At 37.6% G+C, this 24,677-nt stretch overlaps 1 protein-coding gene across 1 annotated transcript in view; it reads right to left on the bottom strand.

Annotated features, from left to right (window-relative positions):
- The window catches only part of PLA2G4A (phospholipase A2 group IVA), a 173,408-nt gene that overhangs the window by 31,846 nt on the left and 116,885 nt on the right, over positions 1–24,677 (bottom strand). The window contains exons 9-14 of the mRNA XM_061383506.1: positions 24,238–24,460; positions 23,212–23,326; positions 13,806–13,943; positions 13,625–13,717; positions 8,971–9,042; positions 2,886–3,128 (exon numbers count right to left, since the gene is read on the bottom strand). Of these exons, the coding sequence (XP_061239490.1) occupies positions 2,886–3,128; positions 8,971–9,042; positions 13,625–13,717; positions 13,806–13,943; positions 23,212–23,326; positions 24,238–24,460 (884 nt within the window). The remainder of the gene's footprint in view (positions 1–2,885; positions 3,129–8,970; positions 9,043–13,624; positions 13,718–13,805; positions 13,944–23,211; positions 23,327–24,237; positions 24,461–24,677) is intronic.

The following is a 24,677-nucleotide window of genomic DNA, read 5'->3' as shown; positions in this document are numbered from 1 at the left end:
CTAAGTTTTTTTTTTTTTTTTTTTAAGCCCATCATCTCTCATCTATAAAGCCTAAGTTTCTAAAGAAGATGCATTTAACTGGTACTGCAATCAGATCAGATCAGTCGCTCAGTCGTGTCCGACTCTTTGCGACCCCATGAATCGCAGCACGCCAGGCCTCCCTGTCCATCACCAACTCCCGGGGTTCACTCAGACTCACGTCCATCGAGTCAGTGATGCCATCCAGCCATCTCATCCTCTGTCATCCCCTTCTCCTCCTGCCCCCAATCCCTCCCAGCATCAGACTCTTTTCCAGTGAGTCAACTCTTCGCATGAGGTGGCCAAAGTACTGGAGTTTCAGCTTTAGCATCATTCCTTCCAAAGAAATCCCAGGGCTGATCTCCTTCAGAATGGACTGGTTGGATCTCTTTGCAGTCCAAGGGACGCTCAAGAGTCTTCTCCAACACCACAGTTCAAAAGCATCAATTCTTCGGCGCTCAGCCTTCTTCACAGTCCAACTCTCACAACCATACATGACCATAGGAAAAACCATAGCCTTGACTAGATGAACCTTTGTTGGCAGAGTAATGTCTCTGCTTTTGAATATGCTATCTAGGCTGGTCATAACTTTCCTTCCAAGGAGTAAGCATCTTTTAATTTCATGGCTGCAATCACCATCTGCAGTGATTTTGGAGCCCAGAAAAATAAAGTCTGACACTGTTTCCACTGCTTCCCCATCTATTTCCCATGAAGTGGTAGGATCGGATGCCATGATCTTTGTTTTCTGAATGTTGAGCTTTAAGCCAACTTTTTCACTCTCCATTTTCACTTTCATCAAGAGGCAATAGCAATAAGTAAAATTATAAGTAACACACACACACAATTAACATCACTGATTGTACAGTCAAGGGTTTTTATTTTGGATGAATTTAAAAAAGACACTGACTTTAACACAAATATTCATAGACCCATTATAGTTCATATGAAAGGGTTTGCATGGCAGGTTTATAATCAGATATACCTCATATCCTAGACTTTGATGCCACAAACATAAGGCAAAATATAGTGAGTTTCCACTTCTCTTGTTTAAAAACAGTGGTAAATTTTGCTTCTGCAGTTTCCCTTAAACTCAAGCAACAAACAAACAGCATTACCTAAACAAAAAGATCTAAAGCCATGTCCTAATTTTGACAAATATAGGTAGAATACTTCAACAAAGAGTAGCAGGAAGATTTTTGGAAATTTTTCCATTTACATTTTCATAGCCTTCTGTCAATGTTCTTAGGCAGAAATGATTGAAAAATGACACTTGGGCAGTTAAGAGAAACAAGATGGCATGATGAAGTAGAAAAAGTTTACGATGACAGGAGCATTATAAGAAAGATGATTATGTAGTCATTAGCTACCAAGGCAAATTTAACTTTTAATTTGGAACACCCATGGAAATGAAGAATCGAGGGAAATATTCTCTAGTTTGGCTAACTGACAATCCTGAAAGTGAGTGGGTTCTTGATGAGATTCTTAAGGGACCTTAAGAAAGTTACCCAATCTTTCAGAGAACTGGAGGGACACATTCAATAGCCTGTTAATACATGATATTTCTTTTTCTCTGACTTTACTTCACTCTGTATAATAGGAACTCTATGGGGTCCAGAAAGAGTGCTGATGGACCTACGTGCAGGGCAGCAATGGAGACGCAGAGAGAACAGGCTGGTGGACACTGTGGGTGAAGGAAGGAGAGAGACGAATGGAGAGGGTTAACACTGAAACATATATTACCATACGTAACACAGATAGCCAGTGGGAATTTGATGCATGAAGTCGGAACTCAAACTAGGTGCTCCGTGACAAGCTAGAGCGATGAGATGTGGTGGGGGGAGGGAGGGAGGTTCAAGAGGGAGCGGACATATGTATACCTATGGCTGATTCATGTTGACAGTTCGGCAGGAACTAACACAATATTGTAAAGCAATTGTCTTCCAATTAAAAATAAATTTTAAAAAATTCGATAGGCGGAGGGACGCTGCAAATTGGTAAATTCGGCTGACTCTCACCCCTAGGGGGCAGGCATTACTGCTCTGCACTCCCAGGGGCGGCGGGCGGGGAGGACTTCGTACGTAAGATTCCCTCCCAGCTCTGGGTCTGCTGAGACTTACTCCCTTTGCCAAGGAGAGACACCCACATGAGATTTGACGGAGGAAATGAGACAGAGACTGCGTTTGTGCTATTTCTACTGCCAAGCACTGTTGTGGGGGCGTTTGTGGGGGTGATTCTGAAGTGTTTTTGGAATCATTCCTAGATGCTTAGCCTGGAGCTTGCTCCTCCACGCCTCAGAACAGTTTTGTAAGCACTCAATTCCGTTCTTTAAACCCCTTTCGCTTAAACAAGCGAGAGGGTTTCCTGTTTCCAGTGAGTGACCCTTGACCAACACAGAGAAGCAAAGTCCCTCTCAATATTTCAATGAAAATTATTTATGCTGACACAACGATGCTGTTTCCTGTCCAGTGTATTTTTTTCTGCCAAAAAAACAATAATTCATGGTCCTTCCCCCATTAAAAAGAAAAGAAAGTGAACTCGTTCTGTTGTGTCCGACTTTTTGCAACCCCATGGACTGTAGCCTGCCAGGCTCCTTCATCCATGGGATTCTCCAGGCAAGAATACTGGAGTGGGTTGCCATTCCTTCTCCAGTGGCTCATCTGGATCCAGGGATCAAACCTGAGTCTCCCACATTGCAGGCAAACTCCTTACCATCTGAGCCACCAGGGAATTCCCTCCCCTCATTACATGCATGTTTTAAAATTGGATTATAAATGAGTTACTAGTAACAATAATTAAAATGCTCCTCCCCAGAAAAGGAAGAACAATCTCTTGAATTAGCTTCTGTGGGTTACACTTTGTGTACCTACCTGCGACAGCGGCATCCAATTCGTCTTCATCCAGGGACTCTTGCATGGTAAAATCTCTCAAAGGAGACATTGGATAGGATGTATTGAGATTCAAGCCCAGCATGAAGTTGTGCACCTTCCCGGCACGTCCTTCTCTGGTATTGAACAAAGCTGAGTCACTCACCAAGGCCATGAGCATACGTTGGACCCAACTTGCTTGATTATCATTTTGGTATTCCCTTTCTGCTTCTTCATTTTCAGTGCCTAAGGAAAAAGATCATTATACATTGTCTAAAATCCATAAAAATGAAAAAAGATCTTTGGTCATGGAGTGTTAACATTAGGGGAATGCAGGCTCTCAGTTCCCCGACCAGGGATCAAACCCATGCCCCCTTGCAGTGGAAGCACAGAGTCTTAACCACTGAAATGCCAAGCAAATCCCTCCAGTTTTTGATTCAACAGATGTTTATTCATGTAAATTAATACAGTCAATATTTCAGTTAATCATTTTTGTTCTTAAATTGTTCTTACCTTTACCAACTTCCCTGGTGGCTCAGACAGTAAAAAGCTTCTGCCTACAATGCGGGAGATCCAGGTTTGACCCCTGGGTCGGGAAGATCCTCTGGAGAAGGAAATGGCAACCCACTCCAGTACTCTTGCCTGGAAAATCCCATGGATGGAGAAGCCTGGTAGGCTACAATCCATGGGGTCGCAAAGAGTCAGACACGACTGAGCGACTTCACTTTTCTTTTTTTCTACCCTTTACCTCTAGTCAGTTTGCTGCTGCTGCTGCTAAGTTGCTTCAGTCGTGTCCGACTCTGTGTGACCCCATGGACTGCAGCCCACCAGGCTTCTCCGTCTGTGGGATTCTCCAGGCAAGAATACTGGAGTGGGTTGCCATTTCCTTCTCCAAATAGTCAGTCTAAAGGCTATATTCTTGGCAGTGTTACTTGTCTTATTCTTTGATTTCCAGAGAAACTTCTATTTTTCTATTTTTTTCCCTTTCCCCCATTCTTTTCTTTTCTTGGCTATGGCTATGCATAAGAGGGAATATCCATAGTAGCTAATCCCCTTTCTTTCCCAAGTTTCCTTCCCTGTCATGTTTAATAAACATCCAGAAATCATGCAAACTGAGAGCAGACAATTGAAGGATTCAACATATATTTGCTTCTCTATAAACACCCTCTGAAATGTCATTGCATTCTTGCTTATAAAGTTTGGGGTTTAAAAGTCTGTAATTTAAATTTATGTTTTCAAATGGCTTAGAATTTGACAATCTTCCCAAAGAAGCAGTTTTCAATGACTTTTTCCTTAAACTCGATGCACTCGTGACTACTACTGGGAAGCCATATTGTGTCATTATTTAGAGCACTGGTTCCAGAATCAGACTGCCCAGATTCCAATCCTCTCTCCACTGTTTACTAGTTAATTGACCCTTTTCAGTATTCATTTCCTCATCAGTAAACCTCATTGGGTTGTTACGAGGATAAATTAAGTTAATGCATTCATGCAAATTTCTTAGAAAAGTGCCTGGCCTACGTTAAATTCTCAGTAAACACTAGTCGGTAGGAGAAGTAGTAGCAGCAGCATCGTAATCATCATCATCAATATTCTTCATTCATAACTCAAATCTAAGAACATTGTATGGTAGAGGATAATCCCCTTACCTAGAACACTCCTGTTCAGATTTCTGGGAACTTTGAACATAAATATACATGCATAAATAAATCCATACATGTGTGTGTGTGTGTACTGAGAGAGGAAAAAGAGAATCTATATTCAAACTTCATAATTTTCAATAAATGTTAACTAAACATACATAAAACCATAATATCTTCAAAAGATTAGCTTAACTGAGCTCAGTAAGTAAAGGGCTCTTTCTCTCCATAACCAATCCAGATTGACTGCATAGTCATGAAAAAACAAATATACAGTCTTTTCTACTCCCACACTTTTCTAATGCCAAATATGACAAAGAAAATCTTTCACTAGAACAAATCAAGCTTTAAAAAAATGATTTATATCTTTAGTTACACAGGATATGAATAAGATACTCAATTATTTTCCAAAGATTTGGTGCTTCCTCTTCTTTTCCTTTTTCATCATCACTATTGTTGCTATTAAATTTATCTCACTTCTATACCAGCAATGGATCTACCTTCCATATGACATATTTGGAAATGGCAACAAGATAACATAAATGATATATTTTGCTTATTAGCTTTAATACTAATAGTAAATTTCTATTTATTAGAATTTAATTTAATTTTTATTTAATAATTTAAATTTAAAATATTTTTATTTTAAATTTATTTAAATTTAAATTTATTTTAAAAATTTAAAATTTAAAAAATAAATTTAATTAGAATAAATTTCACAATTTAAAGCCCTTTGTGTGCATTTGCTAGTTTTATAATTGCAGCAATTCTGTAAAGAGGAGGCAAAATGATGCCAATACAGATTTGAAAAAACTGAACCTGAAAATGCCTAAAAATCGTGTTCAAAGTCACTTGACTAAATACAAAGAAGCCCTAAGAGAAGAAGACAAGCTACAGACTGGGAAAAAATATTTGCAAAAGACCCATCTGATAATGGGGTAGTACCCAAAATGTACAAAGAACTTTTTAAAACTCAACAATAAGAAAACAAACATCCTGACTTAAAAATGGGCAAAAGACCTTAACATACACCTTGCCAAAAAAGACCTACAGGGGACTTCCCTTGCAGTCCAATGGTCAGGACTTCATCCTCTGATGCAGGGGGTGCAAATTCAATCCCTGGTCGGGTAACTAAGATACCACATACCTCCAGGCCAAAAAACCAAACAGGAAATAAAGCAATATTGTAACAAATTCAATAAAGATTTTAAAACCGGTCCACACACACAAAAAAATCTTTAAAGACATATAGATGACAAGTACATTTATGAAAAGATGTTTCATCACATGTCATCAGGGAGATGCAAATGAAACCGAGATGACACTACACACCTATTAGAAATGTCAAAATCCAAAACAGACAACACCAAATGCTGGTTAGAATTTGAAACAACAGGACACTCAAATACTGATGGTGGAAAAGCAAAATGGTACGACCTCTTTGGAAGTTTCTTACAAAACTTAATTATACTTGTATCACATGATACCGCAAATCATTCTCCTTCATTTTTACCCAAAGGAGTTGAAAACTTATATGCACATAAAAATCTGAACATGGAGTTTTATAACAGTGCCATTCATAACTGCCCAAATTTGAAAGCCACCAAGATATTCTTAATGCATTTGAGAAGGAAATGGCAATCCACTCCAGTGTTCTTGCCTGGAGAATCCCAGGGACGGGGGAGCCTGCTGGGCTGCCGTCTATGGGGTCGCACAGAGTCAGACACGACTGAAGCGACTTAGCAGCAGCAGCAGCGAGATATTCTTCAGTAGGTGAATGGATAAACTGTGTAATAATACCCAGACAATGAAATACTATTCAATGCTAAAGAGAAATGAAGCCATGAAAAGACATGGAGGAAACTTATATGCATAGGAAAAGGAGTACGTCAAGGCTGTATATAGTCACCCTGCTTATTTAACTTCTATGCAGAGTACATCATGAGAAAACTGGGCTGGAAGAAGCACAAGCTGGAATCAAGATTGCCGGGAGAAATATCAACAACCTCAGATATGAAGATGACACCACCCTTATGGCAGAAAGTGAAGAGGAACTAAAAAGTCTCTTGATGAAAGTGAAAATGGAGAGTGAAAAAGTTGGCTTCAAGCTCAACATTCAGAAAACGAAGATCATGGCATCCGGTCCCATCACTTCATGGGAAATGGAGAAACAGTGGAAACAGTGTCAGACTTTATTTTTCTGGGCTCCAAAATCACTGCAGATGGTGACTGCAGCCATGAAATTAAAAGATGCTTACTCCTTGGAAGGAAAGTTATGACCAACCTAGATAGCATATTCAAAAGCAGAGACATTACTTTGCCAACAAAGGTCCGTCTAGTCAAGGCTATGGTTTTTCCAGTGGTCATGTATGGATGTTGAGAGTTGGACTGTGAAGAAGGCTGAGCGCCAAAGAATTGATGCTTTTGAACTGTGGTATTGAAGAAGACTCTTGAGAGTCCCTTGGACTGCAAGGAGATCCAACTAGTCCATTCTGAAGGAGATCAGCCCTGGGATTTCTTTGGAAGGAATGATGCTAAAGCTGAAACTCCGGTACTTTGGCCACCTCATGCAAAGAGTTGACTCATTGGAAAAGACTCTGATGCAGGGAGGGATTGGGGACAGGAGGAGAAGGGGACGACAGAGGATGAGATGGCTGGATGGCATCACCAACTCGATGGACGTGAGTCTGAGTGAACTCCGGGAGTTGGTGATGGACAGGGAGGCCTGGCATGCTGCGATTCATGGGGTCGCAAAGAGTTGGACACGACTGAGTGACTGAACTGAACTGAAGACAAGGAAGCCAATCTGAAAAGTTTATCCATAGCATGATTCCAACTAGATGACATTCCAGAAAGGCAAAATGATGGAGACAGTAAAAAGATGGGATTGCCAGGGGGGTGGGGGATGGGAAGCAGAGGGATGACACTATAATGTTAGATATGTGTCATTATACATTTGTGAAAACCTGAACACACAATATCAAGAGTGAACCCGAAAGCTTAGATTTTGGGTGATAATGATGTGTCAGTATAGGTTCATTGACTGTAATAAATGTACCTCTCTAGTACAGGATGTTGAAAGTGGTGGAGGTGCTGTGTGTGGATACAGGGAATATATGAGAATTGTCTCTACTTTTTGCTCAATTTTGCTGTGAGTCTAAAACTATTCTAATAAATAAAGGTTATTTAAAAAGAAAAAAGAATATTAAGAGCTAATAAGAAGTCCTCAAAAACACCCTAAATACCATTCTCCAATGTTGGCTGGTATTGAAACCAAAGCAGCCATATTCAGAGGGTCCTTGAGCTTCTCAGCTTTAAGATAATCTGCCAGTACTGGTAGAGGTGATCAAATGTACTGATGATTTTGGCCATTTACCTAATAATCAATAAACCATTATTAATCTACTTGATGGTCCCAACATCAATACAGAATTAATTCTGTAAGTGGTAGGCATATGCTGTCCATCATTTTTTCTATCCCCCTTCATTAAAAGGAAATTCAAAATAGAAGGAAAAAGACCCGAACAACTGACAAATAACAGCCTGGCTCTGAAAAGAGAACTTTAATTTCAGTGTTGATTCAGCAAAGATAAAACAACCTCTTCTAATAGCCTTACCTTAGCTGATGGAGTAATTAAGTTTTGGACAAAAAAGTATTTAAAAATCTAGATGATTTTATTCAAACTATAACAGGACATGTTCAACTAGTTGTTGTAAAATCTTCTTGTTTTGTTTTGGTTTTTGGTTTTTGAGCTATTGGGAACATTTGCCCAAATGGCTCTGTCCAGATGTAAAATCATTCCATTTTACCATAACAATTGCAACAAATATGCCAGATCTTTTCCAGAGCTCTTCCCTGACTCCACACGGACTACCGTGATCCACACAAGGTGAAAACTGCCTTGTCAAGGTGTAAAAGAACCTGTTTATACAACAAAGCGATACATGAAACACAGAGTTCTCAATAAATCTACTCCATCACTGATCCCCTTTGAGAGAGAAGTTTGGCAATGGGATATGAAGCTCAGGAATGGAGTGAGAACTTAATTTTTCAAATGTTACTTAATAATAAGATTTTAAAGGATGAAACTTTACTTATTAAAGCTACATAAAAATGTTCCCACATCACCATTTCTATGCTTAGAAACCTAGTGCTCTAATCAGATTTGACACAGAATTTGGTATTTCTGTTATGCCATCTCAGTTTGTTCTCTGTTCAACTGATAAAATTTTTGAGGTATATAAAATAAATGGAATAAGGCATACTTACATGTTGCATATTTTATTGCATATATGGCATTGATTCTCTGTCTGTATTGAAAGCTACAATTCTATCACTCCGTGCCTTAAGCAGAGACTACCATTAGTATCTTGAGTGAGAAAATCAGACAAAACATTCATAGTCTTTCCTAATGCAGTTCTTCCAGAGGAGTTTCCAGCTCTCTTACCTTTGGGTCCTTGTGATTCGTCATCACTGTCTGAGCTATCATTACTCACAATATGCTTTGCTGTAATATTTTCTGTGGAAAGAAAACAAAACAATGAAAGAATCTCAGGTGTCAAGACTCACAGTGAAATTTACTATAAGGAAGTACTCTCAGCAAGACCACAGTGAGCTCTACTAGACTTATCAGTGTAAATCTAGATCAATGTAGTAAATTTAAATGTATTAGATTTATGAGTATTTTTCATACATATATTTTCTACATATCAGAAATAGCCAGTTTGGATAAAATGGAATTATAAAAAGTCAGATGCTTTTTACAAGGTCAACAAAAATTGAAACAATCCAAGGAACAAAGTATATAAAAGACAAAATATAGTAGCAAGTGGTTAAGTATGAGAGTTTGGTATCACACCACCAGAGGGATGGTATGGGGAGGGAGGAGGGAGGGGCTTCAGGATGGGGAACACGTGTATACCTGTGGCGGATTCATGTTGATGTATGGCAAAACCAATACAATATTGTAAAGTAATTAACCTCCAATTAAAATAAATAAATTTATATGAAAAAAAAATTTCTCATTGGAAAACAAAATGTCCCAGAGCACAAAAAAATAGTTCAGAATTTATTCATATGTGATTTAAAGGGGAGAATTTTTGTTTGTATTAATTCTTACAGGAAGAACAGCTTGATTATAGAATTCTTATTACCCAAAAGATACATTTTTCTTTAATTAAATATGTGAAAATGACGTTTATGATAGTCAGTATAGGGTAAAGCCAAAATCTACAATGGGCTACAACGGTTTTACTAAGATGAATGAAGTTACTAATATGAGGGGACTTTTTACTAAATACTAATGAATATTATCTACTGAAATGTGTGTTTTGGTTTCAATTTGTGCTTCTTCAGAATGTATTAAGAGAACAGTTACAAAAACTAAAATAGAAACCATAAAGCCTTAAAGATAAGAGTAAAATTTAGCATTATACCTAGCTCTCTTTTTTCAAGTAAAAAAGTACCCAAATTATGGAATACACAGACCATTTTATAATCATCATTTATAGAAAAATTAAACTTTGAGAGAACATTTATTTTACATGAAATCCTTTTCTGTAGAGTGACTTTTTTTTTTCCTTCTATTAGTCAATAGAATTTTTATTTTTTTGACTGACTTCAAATTTATAGTTTTCAGTGATAGAACCATTTGGGCTTTTAAACTCAGAAAAATGTAGGTATAACATTTGGTTTGCTCATATTACACTCCAATTGACCTTAAAATCTTTCTTTGAAAGAGAAAAATGAAACTAAAACCACCTCTGAGCATCCCTTTAAGAGGCAGAGTTTAGCTGGCCAATGGATGAAAGGGTCACCAGGAGTCCTGAGATTCCCCTCAATCACTCACCTCTCTGGTCTCATTTCTGGAAACCCTTCCCTAATCTGAGGTAACATGCATCCTGCCGGCCGGGGGTTCTCAGGACACAATATTCCCCTTAATTCTGACACACAGTGAAAGTAAAAAAGCTGCCAACCACTGGTCTCAAAGGGGACATCTAACAAAAAAGAATATTCTCAAGAATATTGAGTATAAACATTCTCCTTTTCCTCAGCCTTCAGCTATTGTCTCATCCAGCCTCAGATGTGTTGTTTCAGTCCTATTCTCTTCCTGTCTTAGGAAGAAAAAGCAACAAACCATGGGTTTATCTGGATTATTCAAGAAAGAGCAAGAGAAGCAAGCCTCACAAAAGGCAGCAATTCTGTTCTTTTTCTCTCCTTTTTATCTCTTGACTGAAATCTTCACATAGCTTAGAGAAGAATTTATTATACCCACAAAATTAAAGGTGAGAACAGGATATTCATCTGGGATACAGTGTTCATTAAAATAAGTCACTGTCAGAGCATTTCAGCATTAAACACTTTGCCCTGCAGTTACCCTTAGGAGCATGTGGCTCTGTGGTTAAGGTCAGACATCACTCCAAGTTCCACCAACCTTGGCTGCTTGTTCCCTGCATGATGCTCAGAAGACAGGAGCAAGTTAAAGGACAAAGTGCCTCTTTGGTTGTTTTTATTTTTATTCTAAAGTCTTTGACTCTAGGGATATCATAAGATCAGTTTCACATTATTTATTAAGAATTACACCCAAAATATTAAGGACTATAGAAAATTGCTGCACTTTATATATATATATATATATATATATATATATATATATATATATATATCACATATTGAAAATCAACTCTTGCAGGAAGAGTGACTTCACACTTTTTAAAAGTCAAGTTGGGGTACATCAATTAAAGTTATAATTGCATTTGTGTTTTGCATATAGAGCTTAATTAAATCAGCTGTCATTGTCTGCAATAACTAAGGACAGTTTATTAGAAAAAAAATCCTACAATAAGTTGTTAACATGCAAGTATTTTTCAAAGAGATTGTTGAAAAAGTCATTTATGTTGTTCTGTTAACTCTGAAATAGATGTGGGCTACTTCAGAGGCACAGAAGAGGAGATAGAGAGGTACTTTGTTGATCTCCAGGATCCTTCTCCCCAGACCCTGCTGGGCTGGCCCCAAATTCAAATTCAGAATTCCCCTGACCCTTCCTACTTCCAGTCAAAATAGTCATAACAAAAATTCGGTGTTGACTACGATACAGATGGCACAGCACTTGAGAGATCCTGAATGTATGCTTTGTGTAAATCAAATTTATTCATTAAAGATAACATGTTTCTATGGCATTAATATTATAACAAATGAAAACTACTGGTCCTCAATTGAGTTTGTCTACTTTTTACAAGTTGTATAAAAATTACTTTTAATTTATTATGGGCTCGTGAGTTAGATTTGAAGAAAATTATTAGCAGTAGTTTATTAGCTGTGATTTGAAATATTTTTTTCATGTTTTTGGTATGAATTAGCTATAAGAAGTTAACAGAATTCTAATGAGGTAGTATTGAAGAGGTAAATAAACTATCAAGCTTGAATTTAAGTATCATATTGTGTTCAACTGTTGATGAATCTAATCGTCCAAAAGCTGCCCTTATTCATAAAAGGAGAACAGATCCCCCTAGACTTACGATGGAGTTACATCATCCCAATAAGCCTACTGTAAGGGGAAAATTTTGCCAGATGCATCAGGCATTTTTTTTTTAAATTTTTTTTACTTTACAATATTGTATTGGTTTTGCCATACATCAACATGCATCTGCCACGAGTGTACACATGCTCCACATCCTGGAGAGGGAGAGGGGGATGATTTGGGAGAATGGCATTAAAACATGTATAATATCATATAAGAAATGAATCACCAGTCCAGGTTCGATGCAGGATACAGGAAGCCTGGGGCTGGTGCACTGGGATGACCCAGAGGGATGGTATGGGGAGGGAAGTGGGAGGGGGGTTCAGGCATGCATTTAATACATCTAATCTACTAAACACCACAACTTAGTCTAGCCTACCTTAAACATGCTCAGAAACTTACATTTAGCCTACAGTTGGGCAAAATCATCTACCACAAAGTCCACTTTATAATAAATGTTGAAGAGCTCACATAATTTATAGAATGCTATACTGAAAGCAAAAAACAGAATGCTTGATAGGGTGCAGATGGTTTTAAGTATATGGGTTGTTTACCATTGTGATTGCATGGCTGACATGCCTGGGAGTGGCAGCTTGCTATTGGGAAGGAGTATCGTACTCCCAATCTTATCGCTAGCCTGAAAAAGGTCAGAACTCAAAATCTGAAGTATGGTTTCTACTGAGTAATGTCACTTTTGCACTGTCATACAGTTAAAAACTTGTCAGTTGAACCATAGTAAGTCAGGGACCACTTGTATTCTCTAATACGAATAGTATGTTTTGATATATAATAACTAAAAGGAATAAAGATGCTCTAGTAAAACTGATTCCACTGTAGATATATACACTGGAATACTACTCAGCCATAAAAAGGAATGCGTTTGAGTCAGTTCTAATGAGGGAGACAAACCTAGAGCCTATTATACAGAGTGAAGTAAATCAGAAAGAGAAATATAAATATCATATACATAGATCATACAAATATACGGAATCTAGAAAGATGCTACTGATGAATTTCTTTTCAGGGCAGCAATGGAGAAACAGGCATAGAAAACAGACCTAAGGACACGGGGAAGGGGAGGGGAGGAGGGAGAGGGTAAGATGTATGGAGAGAGTAACATGGAAACTTACATTACCATATGTAAAACAGATAGCCAATGGGAATATGCCATATGACTCAGGAAACTCAAACAGGGCTCTGTGACAATCTAGCAGGGTGGGGTGAGGAGGGAAATGCAAGGTACATGGGTGTACCTATGGCTGATTTTTGTTGATGTATGACAGAAAACCACAAAATTCTGTAAAGCAAATATCCTTCAATTAAAAAAAGTAAGGGGCAAAAAAAAAAAAAAAAAGGATTCTCAGGAATCAGTAGTTTCTATGAACTCCACAACCTCAATGTCAAAACAATAGTTAAGAGGTAAAAGCATATATTTTTAGCAAATAATTATGTTGATTCATCTAAAATATTGATAGCATTAGAATAATTACAATTTTATGAAGATTTAACTTTATATGTATGTGTTAATGAAGTTTATCAGTATAGTATAATTATGATCAATGCAAGCATGTTTTTACAATACCTAGTTCTTCTTCCATTGTGGAACCTTTACTTTGTGATCCAGAAACTCCCAAGACTCTGTTGAACAATATAGAAAAGGCACTACCCCAGACACCTAAAGAAGAGCAAACACAGAATATGACTTAGAATGTACCAAGATTCAAAACAGTCAAACAAACTCATGGTAGATTGGGATCACTTACCCATTAAGAAATGCAAGGGGTTTTCTTCGTATTTCTTTACAACTGTTCCCATAAAAAATTTGCTTCCAAATAAGTCAGGCGCCATAAAAGTACCATATTTAGCCATGCCAATCTCAAATGGACTAAATTCAACCCAATCTGAAATGATTTTTAAAAATGCAATCCATTAGTAGAAAAATACTACAGAGATATACACACAGATTACTCCAACACTGGCATAATTATTCTCATTCATTTAAAATATTTTTAAAAATTAACAACTATCTATCATGTATATGAGAGTGAAAAGTGTTAGTCACTCAATTGTGTCTGACTCTCTGCAACCCCATGGACTGTAGCCTGCCAGGTTCCTTTGTCCATGAGATTCTCCAGGCAGGAATACTGGAGTGGGGAGCCATTCCCTTCTCCAGGGGATCTTCATCACCCAAGGATTGAGCCTGGGTCTCCTACATTGCAGGCAGATTCTTTCCCGTCTGAGTCATCACGGGAGGAGAAGGGGGTGACAGACAATGAGATGGTGGATGGCATCATTGACACAATGGACATGAGTCTGAACAAACTCCAGGAAATAGTGAAGGACGGGGAAATCTGGCATGCCGCAATCCATGGGGCAGCAAAGAGTCAGACACGTCTTAGCGACTGAACAGCAACGAACAACCATGTGTATGACATATAGAAATTGGGGAGGAAGCTCACAGATGAATAAGATGAGAACACAAAAGGATTCCTTACTTTGCACAAATTGAATATCCTTTGGCATTTAAAAACTCAGACATCTATTATAAAGTCCATCTTAATTAGACAGTTTTAAAACTGCTGACTCAGATGTTTAAAATACATGGAGGAGACAAAAGAAATTAAACTCTTTCTGATAATGGAAGCAGACTATAAAAATGGAAGAAAGTGGTGTCTAACATTTGCCTTTTCTTCTTGCCTTTTCTTTCCTTAATTTTGCTTATTAACCATTATTTTAACTCAAAAGATTACAAAGCAAAGCTTTTATATTGTATATATTCAGAAATGCATAGGAATAGAGCCAACAGAGTTTATTTTCTCAGAGCAGAGGCGCTGCAGCCAGAAACTTGGGCTCAAATTCTGTTCTGTTGTTTATTAACTATGAAGCTTTGGGTAGATTACGTGTGTTCTCTGTGTCTTAGTTTCTTAATCTGTAAAATGCTAATAAAATCAGTAGATAGTTTGCAAGATTTTGGGAAGGAACCAATGAGTTAAGAAACTTAAAGAACTTAGAAGAGGACATAGTACATTTTAATCACTCAGAAAATAGTAGCCACTATTATATTTCATGTATTCCTGTGGTTATAACTATGTCTAAAAATCATCTGAATCTTAATATATCCAAACAGAATTCCTAGCTCTGAATCCCACTTCCTTGTCAGTCTCTCAATCTTGCCCTTCTTCGTAAATGGTACTTCTTTTCATATATTCATACCACCATCCATACTATCCTTACCACACTTTAGAATAACTTTTTAGAGTTTAGATTTTTTTTGATGTGAAAAAGTTTAAAGTCTTTATTGAATTTATTACAAGATTGCTAAATGTTGCTTTTTTGGCCACAAGGCATGTGTGATCTCAGCTCCCCGACAAGATGGCAAACTCACACCCCCTGCATTGGAAGGCGATCACTTAACTACTGGACTGCCAGAGAAATCTGGCAGGATTTTTCTTGATGGTCCTTTTTCTCTTATATCTCAAAGAGAAAGAAATCAAGTTCTGTAGGCTCTATCATCAGATGTGGTTAGAAACTGGCTAGTGATCCACTTGTTCACCAAGACCATACTGGTATAAGCTGCCATACTCTCCCCTGGATCCTCACAATAGCCTCTTAAAACATCTTCTCTATTCCCCTACTATCTTTTAGATACCCTGTTGCCAGAATGAATTTTTAAAGATACAAATCACGGCATACTAATGCCAGTGGAAAACTTTCCAATGGCTTCTTATTTACTGAAATAGAAACACGGTCGAGAAATGTTCATGATGGTCTGGCTCATGCTCCCTGATGGACCCATGTCCTAAACAATCTTCTAGCACATTTTGTCTTGCTTATTCCACTTCAGCCACATACCTTCTTAATTTTCTCCAAGAGACCAAGCTCATTCCCACCTTGCAGCCCTTATGCTCACTATTTCCTTCTGTAATCATAAGGCTTGCTCCTTTTTACCCTTTAGTTCAAAGTCTTTGTTGACCATTTTCTATGGAATCCAACTACCATGCATCCCTGCCTAACCCCAAACCCTCTGTCCTCCTTTTTCATCTGTTTTCCCCTTTCTAAAATTTTTGCGTCTTTAACCCCTTATCCAACAATCTAAAATCCAAATAACTCCAAAATTCACATTGGATTTGGCTATTGGATTTTGCAATTCCTTTGCTATTCATTCGATGGTAAAATTTGCCCTGAACTCATTTAGTAGAAAACCAGTCTTAATCTTTATATGAGGCTTAATCTTTACATATCCCACTCAATGTGAATATCAATACATCCCACTGGAGAAATCACTATTTGATTATAAGACCCCAGTCAGACATTGTGGAATATATATTATAAGCACATATAATATGTAGTGTAAGTATATTTTATAACTTCAAAATCTAAAGTATTCTGAATTTTAAAACATCTGTCCTCAAAGTTGTGGGAAAAAAATCATGGATATGTATGTTTTTATTATTTACTCAATAATATAGAACGTTCTACTTTTGTAAAACAAGTTATAAACCACAATTGTGATGAGAACACAATGCAATTCAATTCACATCAAAGCCAAATGGCACATATACCCTTCATGACAAAGTGGTATGTTTTATAATGATTTACATAGAGTTAGTGAGACATGACTAGCAATGAATCAGAGACCATTAGGAAACTTTATGTATCACCACAAGTAAATTCTTATCTGTGAGTTTCACACCCTTATCCACAGTACTGAAACAAAGATTTCCTGGTTCCTACTTCTCCAGCAATCTCGTCTTGTTTAATGCTGTGGTTTTGGGCACACAGTAAAGAGAGACATTTTTGAGAGGCAGATTTGCTCTCTGATCCTTACTGAAGAAGTCACCATGGTATTTTGACTACTATTTCTCTGCTGCTGATCTAGTACATTTCAAACTTGAACTTCTCTCATGAACCTCCATCTGTTCGTCTCCAGCTCCCTGCTGTGCATTTATACTTGAGGATGCTGTCATCACATCCCACTACACTTGCCTGGAAAGGAATTCATCACCTTTCTTCCTGGTCTAGCTCACCTGTTTCTATAAACCATGCTATCACAGCCCAGAAAAAAACTCTTAACTGAAATCACTCCTATACCCACTCACATCAAATCCATCCATCCATCACACATCACACTGGTAATATTTAAGCTTTTCACATGCATCTTCTCCTCTCTTTCCTTATCAGTATCTCCCTAGTTCTAAGCCCTTATTTACAAAAACATAGTAATACCACGGCTTTTAGTTTCTTTCTGTGCCAAGCTACCCATATGAACTATTAAAATACCTTTTTTTTTTTTTCAAAAACACAACTTAAATAGCTTCCTACCAAAAATCATTAAATGTTTCCCCTTATCATAATTGAATAGAAACATTTCTATCTGGAAGTCAAATCTTTCTATATAGCTTGACACTAATGGTTTTTCCAAATATACCATCTACTCTTCACCAGTTCATACATTAACCAAATCTAGTGTCTTTTTACTGCTCGCTGAAACATACCTTTGGCTTCCCTTCTGAGCATTTTCTTATACTGTTTTACACAAAGATGATGTTTCACCCCCAATTGGTAGATCTTTCCAAGTTCAACTTGAACCTGAGTTCTACCACCTTTATGAAGTCTTTCTTACAACTACACTAAATCTCTAATATCTTACATTTTATGTCAGGTCTATATACTCTAACAGACAACAGCATTTTATGTGTATTTTTCTTGCCAATAGGAATGGAATTTTCTTGAGGAAGAGTACTATGTTTTTCTTCTGTAATGTCTGTTAAGGGACTTAACATGATGTGAAGTTGTAAATTATGCTCAGTAATTGAAATTCACTGACAATGCAAATTAAAGTTTGAAATCCTATCAGAAATGTAGTGAAGTAGAGGAGTCAAAAATATGTAACCAATTAAACAACTAACGTTTATTTGTTTAAAGTCTTCAAAAGGTTAAAGTGTTTAAAACTTTTCTAAGAGAGAAGAAAAACATTCTCTAGTATTATTGAAATAAAGTTGATAAAACTTCTGTAAGCTAAGATAACAGGGATCTTTGACTTTTTATAATATAATTCAAATAATATTTTAACTTTTTTCCTGAATAGCCGATCCATTTTAATCCAAGCAAATTTTAATGGCATAAAGTATAGACATGTCTCTCTCTTTTTTTTTCCCCACAACTCAAGCTCTTTGAACATTCATAACATGCCCCTTTGAATGTCTTATCTGCGTACAAAATCCACATAACTAATGCTTCATGGTTTTGTCCGACTCTGTTGGAAGAAACCACTTGAACCTCCTTATCATAGAAGCTTAACAATGAAGGTTAATGGGGCTTCTCTTATCTCGGTAACGATATCTCAGTTAGGCAGCTGGCCCAAATCAGGCACATTCATGTTGAAAGACTACTAATTGAACATAAAGTAGCCTTTTCTTACTCTAGATGAATCAAAAATATTCACTTGCTAAAATATTATTGTGAAGTCAAGTGGAACTTAGAAAGCATCACTACCAACAAAGCTAGTGGAGGTGATAGAATTCCAGTTGAGCTATTCCAAATCCTGAAAGATGATGCTGTGAAAGTGCTGCACTCAATATGCCAGCACATTTGGAAAACTCAGCAGTGGCCACAGGACTGGAAAAGGTCAGTTTTCATTCCAATCCCAAAGAAAGGCAATGCCAAAGAATGCTCAAACTACCGAACAATTGCACTCGTTTCACACGCTAGTAAAGTAATGCTCAAAATTCTCCAAGCCAGTCTTCAGCAATATGTGAACTGTGAACTTCCAGATGTTCAAGCTGGTTTTAGAAAAGGCAGAGGAACCAGAGACCAAATTGCCAACATCCACTGGATCATCGAAAAAGCAAGAGAGTTCCAGAAAAACATCTACTTCTGCTTTATTGACTATGCCAAAGCCTTTGACTATGTGGATCACAATCAACTGTGGAAAATTCTGAAAGAGATGGGAATACCAGACCACCTGACCTGCCTCTTTAGAAACATGTATGCAGGTCAGGAGGCAACAGTTAGAACTGGACATGGAACAACAGACTGGTTCCAAATAGGAAAAGGAGTACGTCAAGGCTGTATATTGTCACCCTGCTTATTTAACTTATATGCAGAGTACACCATGAGAAATGCTGGGCTGAAAGAAGCACAAGCTGGAATCAAGATTGCCAGGAGAAACATCAATAACCTCAGATATGCAGATGACAGCACCCTTATGGCAGAAAGTGAAGAGGAACTGAAAAGCCTCTTGATGAAAGTGAAAGAGGAGAGTGAAAAAGTTGGCTTCAAGCTTAACATTCAGAAAACGAAGATCACGGCATCTGGTCCCATCCCTTCATGGGAAATAGATGGGGAAACAGTGAAAACAATGTCAGACTTTATCTTTGGGGGCTCCAAAATCACTGCAGATGGTGATTGCAGCCATGAAATTAAAAGACGCTTACTCCTTGGAAGGAAAGTTATGACCAACCTAGTTAGCATATTCAAAAGCAGAGACATTACTTTGCCAACAAAGGTCCATTTAGTCAAGGCTATGGTTTTTCCAGTGGTCATGTATGGATGTGAGAGTTGGACTGTGAAGAAAGCTGAGCGCCGAAGAATTGATGCTTTTGAACTGTGGTGTTGGAGAAGACTCTTGAGAGTCCCTTGGACTGCAAGGAGATCCAACCAGTCCATTCTAAAGGAGATCAGCCCTGGGTGTTCTTTGGAAGGAATGATGCTAAAGCTGAAACTCCAGTACTTTGGCCACCTCATGCGAAGAGTTGACTCATTGGAAAAGACTGTGATGCTGGGAGGGATTGGGGGCAGGAGGAGAAGGGGACGACAGAGGATGAGATGGCTGGATGGCATCACTGACTCGATAGACAAGAGTTTGAGTGCAGTCTGGGAGTTGATGATCGGCAAGGAGGCCTGGCATGCTGCGATTCATTGGGTCGCAAAGAGTCGGACACAACTGAGTGACTGAACTGAACTGAAAATATTATTCATTCTTTAATTATTTTACCGAGATTTTCTCTTGAGAACAGCCACTGACTGGAAGTATAGAATAAAAAGAGTCAACTGTGAAAATGCCCTAAGAATCATAACAGTAATAGCAAAACTATTATACTTTAATATGTTTTTTTACACATTCAGTATTATCCATATCTCATTCAATTGTCTTAGTAGCTCTGTAAGATAAACTGATTTATTAATATCCTTTTTAATAATGAAAATAAGAATCAGAGAGAATAATAGACCCACTTAAGGTGTATATTTACTAAACAATTTCCAAGCATTCCAAGACTTCAAAAGGCACCAGCTAAAGGAAAACAAACAAACAAAACAACAACAACAACAAAAACAATTTATCATGCCCTTTTCTTTTCATATATGATAGAACGTGAATCAAGAGAAGTTCTAGATACACAAGCTGGATTTAGAAACAGCAAAGGAACCGGAGGTCAAATTTCCAACATCTGTTGGATCATAGAAAAAACAAGAGAATTATAGAAAAACACAAACTTCTGCTTCGTTGACTACACTAAAGCCTTTGATTGTGTGGATCCCAAAAACCATGGAAAATTCTTAAAGATACCAGACCACTTTACCTGCCTCCTGAGAAACTTGTATGCAGGTCAAGAAGCAACAGTTAGAACCAGACAGAGAACAACAGACTGGTTCCAAATTGGGAAAGGGGTACATCAAGGCTGTATATTGTCACCCTGCTTATTTAACTTCTATGCAGAGTACATCATGGAAAATGATGGGCTGGATGAAGCACAAGCTGGAATCAAGATTGCCAGGAGAAGTATCAATAAACTCAAAATGCAGATGACATCACTCTAATGGCAGAAAGCAAAGAGGAACTGAAGAACCTCTTGATGAAGGGGAAAGAGAGAGTAAAAAAACTGGCTTAAACTCAATATTCAAAAAACTAAAATCATGGCATCTGGCCCCATCACTTCATGGCAAATAGATGGTGAAACAATGAAGACAATGACAGACTTTATTTTCTCAGGCTCCAAAATCACTGCAGATGGTGACTGCAGCCATGAAATTAGAAGATGCTTGCTCCTTGGAAGAAAAACTATGACAAACCTAGATAGCATATTAAAAAGCAGAGACATTACTTTGCCAACAAAGGTCCATCTTAGTCAAAGCTATGGTTTTTCCAGTGGTCACATATGGATGTGAGAGTTGAACCATACAGAAGGCTGAGTGCTGAAGAACTGATGCTTTTGAACTGTGGTGTTGGAGAAGACTCTTGAGAGTCCCTTGGACTGCAAGGAGATCCAACCAGTCCATCCTAATGGAAATCAACCCTGAATATTATTCATTGGAAGCACTGATGCTGAAGCTGAAGCTCCAATACTTTGGCCACCTGATATGAAGAGCCAACTCACTGAAAAAGACCCTGATACTGGGAAAGATTGAAGGCAGGAGGAGAAGGGGACAAAAGAGGACGAGATGGTTGGATGGCATCACTGACTCAACGGACATGAGTTTGAGAAAGTTCCGGGAGACAGTGAAGGACAGGGAATACTGGCATGCTGCAGTCCATGGGGTTGTAAAAAGTTGGACATGACTGTACAACTGACAACAACAATGATCTCTTTCACAAAATGTGGTTCCTTATTACTGCTGAGTATGCCATGATTATCTTAGAATCCTAGGATATCCTAGAATAAAATTGAATGTCTTAATCTCCATCTGACAACTAAATTTGCTTTCATATACAAATTCCATTCATCTTTAAAATCCAGACCTCTAACTTTTTTTCATAGAGTTCTCACAGAAGATTCCAAATTGTTAAGATTTACTGAAACTTCATTTGGGCTTACAATTAAGTCCTTCATGTACTTTATCTCATTTATTTAGCAAAAACTATGAGAATGTCATCTTCACTTTAACAGATGAGGAAACAGGCTAAAAAATATCATAATTTGGCCAAGGAAACAGTGCATAGTAGCATTCCGCTCTTCTTTTGCCTTAACTTCTCTAATAACTGTTGTAAATTTCTCAAACAGATTACTAGGTCTTACAGGAAAAGGAGAACATACTGTGGAGGGGAAGAGAGTTCATACTTCATGCCCTGAGCACTACATTCTACATCATCAGCAATCAGAGAAATCAATATTTTCATAAAAGGAACAAAGTATTTTAAGACTACTTACTTTGTATGTGGCAATCATTGAATCTTTCTGAAATTTTGTTTTTTCTTCTTTGAAGCAATGCTAAATATATCTCCCTCCCTCCCTAGGTTATAGTTAATATTGAATAAGATAATAAATATGATAAGTGCTTTCTGAACAATATGCATGAGAAATATTTTAGTCAAGACAATTGATAAACACTTGTTGAATGAGTGATTTCCAGGTGTACTGCTTTTATAAACTATTCCAAATCTTGCTTGAGGGTAGTCAGTTGAAGAAAAAGTGAGACTTGGAAAAAATGCAAAAGAATTCTAGATATAAATCTAGAATTAAGTTCATTCCATTTACAATGATTTTTTTTTAAGCTCATGATGTCACTAATGTCACTGAGGTACTTTTCCTAAAAATATAATGAACCCTCCCAGCCACAGTCATAGATGCCACCACACTGCAACCAGGACTGACAGTGGCCTCCAGAAAGAAGCAGAGCATCATGTATTTTGATAGCACTCACCCAGAAGCATAGCTACAGAAGAAATAAATGTTTATATCTGAGACTTAACAGAATGAGACACTTTATTCACCCTCGGTCACAAATATAGACTGGTACTTTTAAGGTGCTAAATTATAAAAATTAGAATAAAGTTTTAATGATAAAATATGTCATGTAACCCAAATTAATGAACAGACAAGCAGCAAGCAACAAGATACGCATTGCCTAAAACAGGCAAGCTATTTTGTTAAAAATCGTTGACAAATGGATAATTAAGATTGAATATTGACTACATTCATGATTTACTTTTTTATATCTCCTTTCCCACTGATTTGAATGAACATATATTAGTAACTAATTTCATAGGATATCTCTACAACCAGAAAATTATCTAGTGTAAAATATTCTTAGATTTTCAAATGTTTTTATGTTACAGAAAGTATATTAAAATAAGCAACTGAAATTGTTTATGATCTTCCTCTAAAGAAAATCATTAAGAACCACAGGTCTGAGTTTCCAGGAAATGTTTTGCAAGAGGAGATTCCATACCTGCAAACATCAGCTCTGAGACATCGGGTTTGACATGGAGACAGGTGAAAAGCGGCAGAGGACACTGCCCAGTATTGACTTTTTCCTTCAAACTACTCAGGGTAGTGTTCATTCTCTGTCCACAGAAGAAAGGAAAGGTTTTACATATATAAACGGTTACAGATAAGAAAAAAAAAAATCTACATCAAATAGTGCTTCCAACCAAGACCCTTAAAACTTTTATGATAAAAATTAGCCTTATTATTATCTAGAAATCTCTAATCCTGAAAAAAATAAAAGCTCACTGGAAGTAATTATCTTCATTCTAAAAAACAGCCATAACTCTGGGGACTATGTTGACATTTGAGCTGGAAAATGATTTGGCAGTGATAGAGCCCAGAAGGAAGTTAGTCCTCAGATTCTCTGGCACAGGCTCCACCCGCCTACTTTATCTTCAGATAAAATATCACCCTATGATCATGTGTCAAATGTGTTTCTTCCATGTGATTCATTCCTTTTGTTCTGGATTTCTCCAGGCAACCTCCATTCTTCCTCTGCCACTTAAATATTACTTGTCTTCACCTCTTCATCTAAAAATATTGCTACTTGGGCAGAATGAGCAGTTGAGGGTTAAAATGTGTAGCTTTCTAAAGAAAAAGAATACAAAAGTATTTCCCTATACATCAAAACTGCCACATGGGGAGTTCCCTGGGAAGTCCAGGGGTTAGGACTCCTCACTCAAACTGCTGAGAGTGTGGGTTCTGTCCCTGGTTGGGGAACGAAGATCCCAAAAGCCAAGCAGCACAGCCCACAACAACAACAACAACATTTAACTGACACACACAGCTAGAATAAATTAGTAGGCACAATTGCAGCATGAAATGTAGACGAGTTACATCTGGCAGGGAGTATGTACTCAGTGCATGTTTACAGGGTAATGGGAGTCAACTGACTTTTACAAAAATGCATCACATTTTGTTTTATTTAAAAACATGATATACATGGTCTTCTTGTATTAAAAGGATTGTAGACTGAGACAGAGCTTACATTGTGAATTAGTGTTTCTCCTATTAACATCCCGAAGATATCAGTAAAGGTGACAGGTTGTCCAGAACTTTTTTTCCTCCATAAAGACTCAACATATCTTTTAATTTTCTGTGGTGTGAGAAGTAAAAGAGGGTTGTGGCTGACATTTTTCATTAGCTCTTTGTTAATCTCCTCTGGGCCTTTCTCTGGAAAATCAGGGTGAGAATATAAGGTCGACATATACCTGTAAAGAAAATAAAAGATACTCAGTAAGGATAAAGGGCATCACATAGTAAGTAGTCTTCAAAGAAAGCAGGCATCTCTGCTATCAGAAAAAGAAAGAATACTGGAAGTAGTTGATTAACTGATCTTCTGATTGAAGCTGCTGCTGCTGCTAAGTCGCTTCAGTCGTGTCCGACTCTGTGCGACCCCAGAGACGGCAGCCCACCAGGCTCCCCTGT

The sequence above is a fragment of the Bos javanicus genome, chromosome 16 (genome assembly GCF_032452875.1).
Source record: "Bos javanicus breed banteng chromosome 16, ARS-OSU_banteng_1.0, whole genome shotgun sequence".
Classification (NCBI taxonomy): domain Eukaryota; kingdom Metazoa; phylum Chordata; class Mammalia; order Artiodactyla; family Bovidae; genus Bos; species Bos javanicus.
The sequence above is the reverse complement of the archived record's forward strand: the minus strand, read 5'-3'. Positions and strand labels throughout refer to the sequence as shown.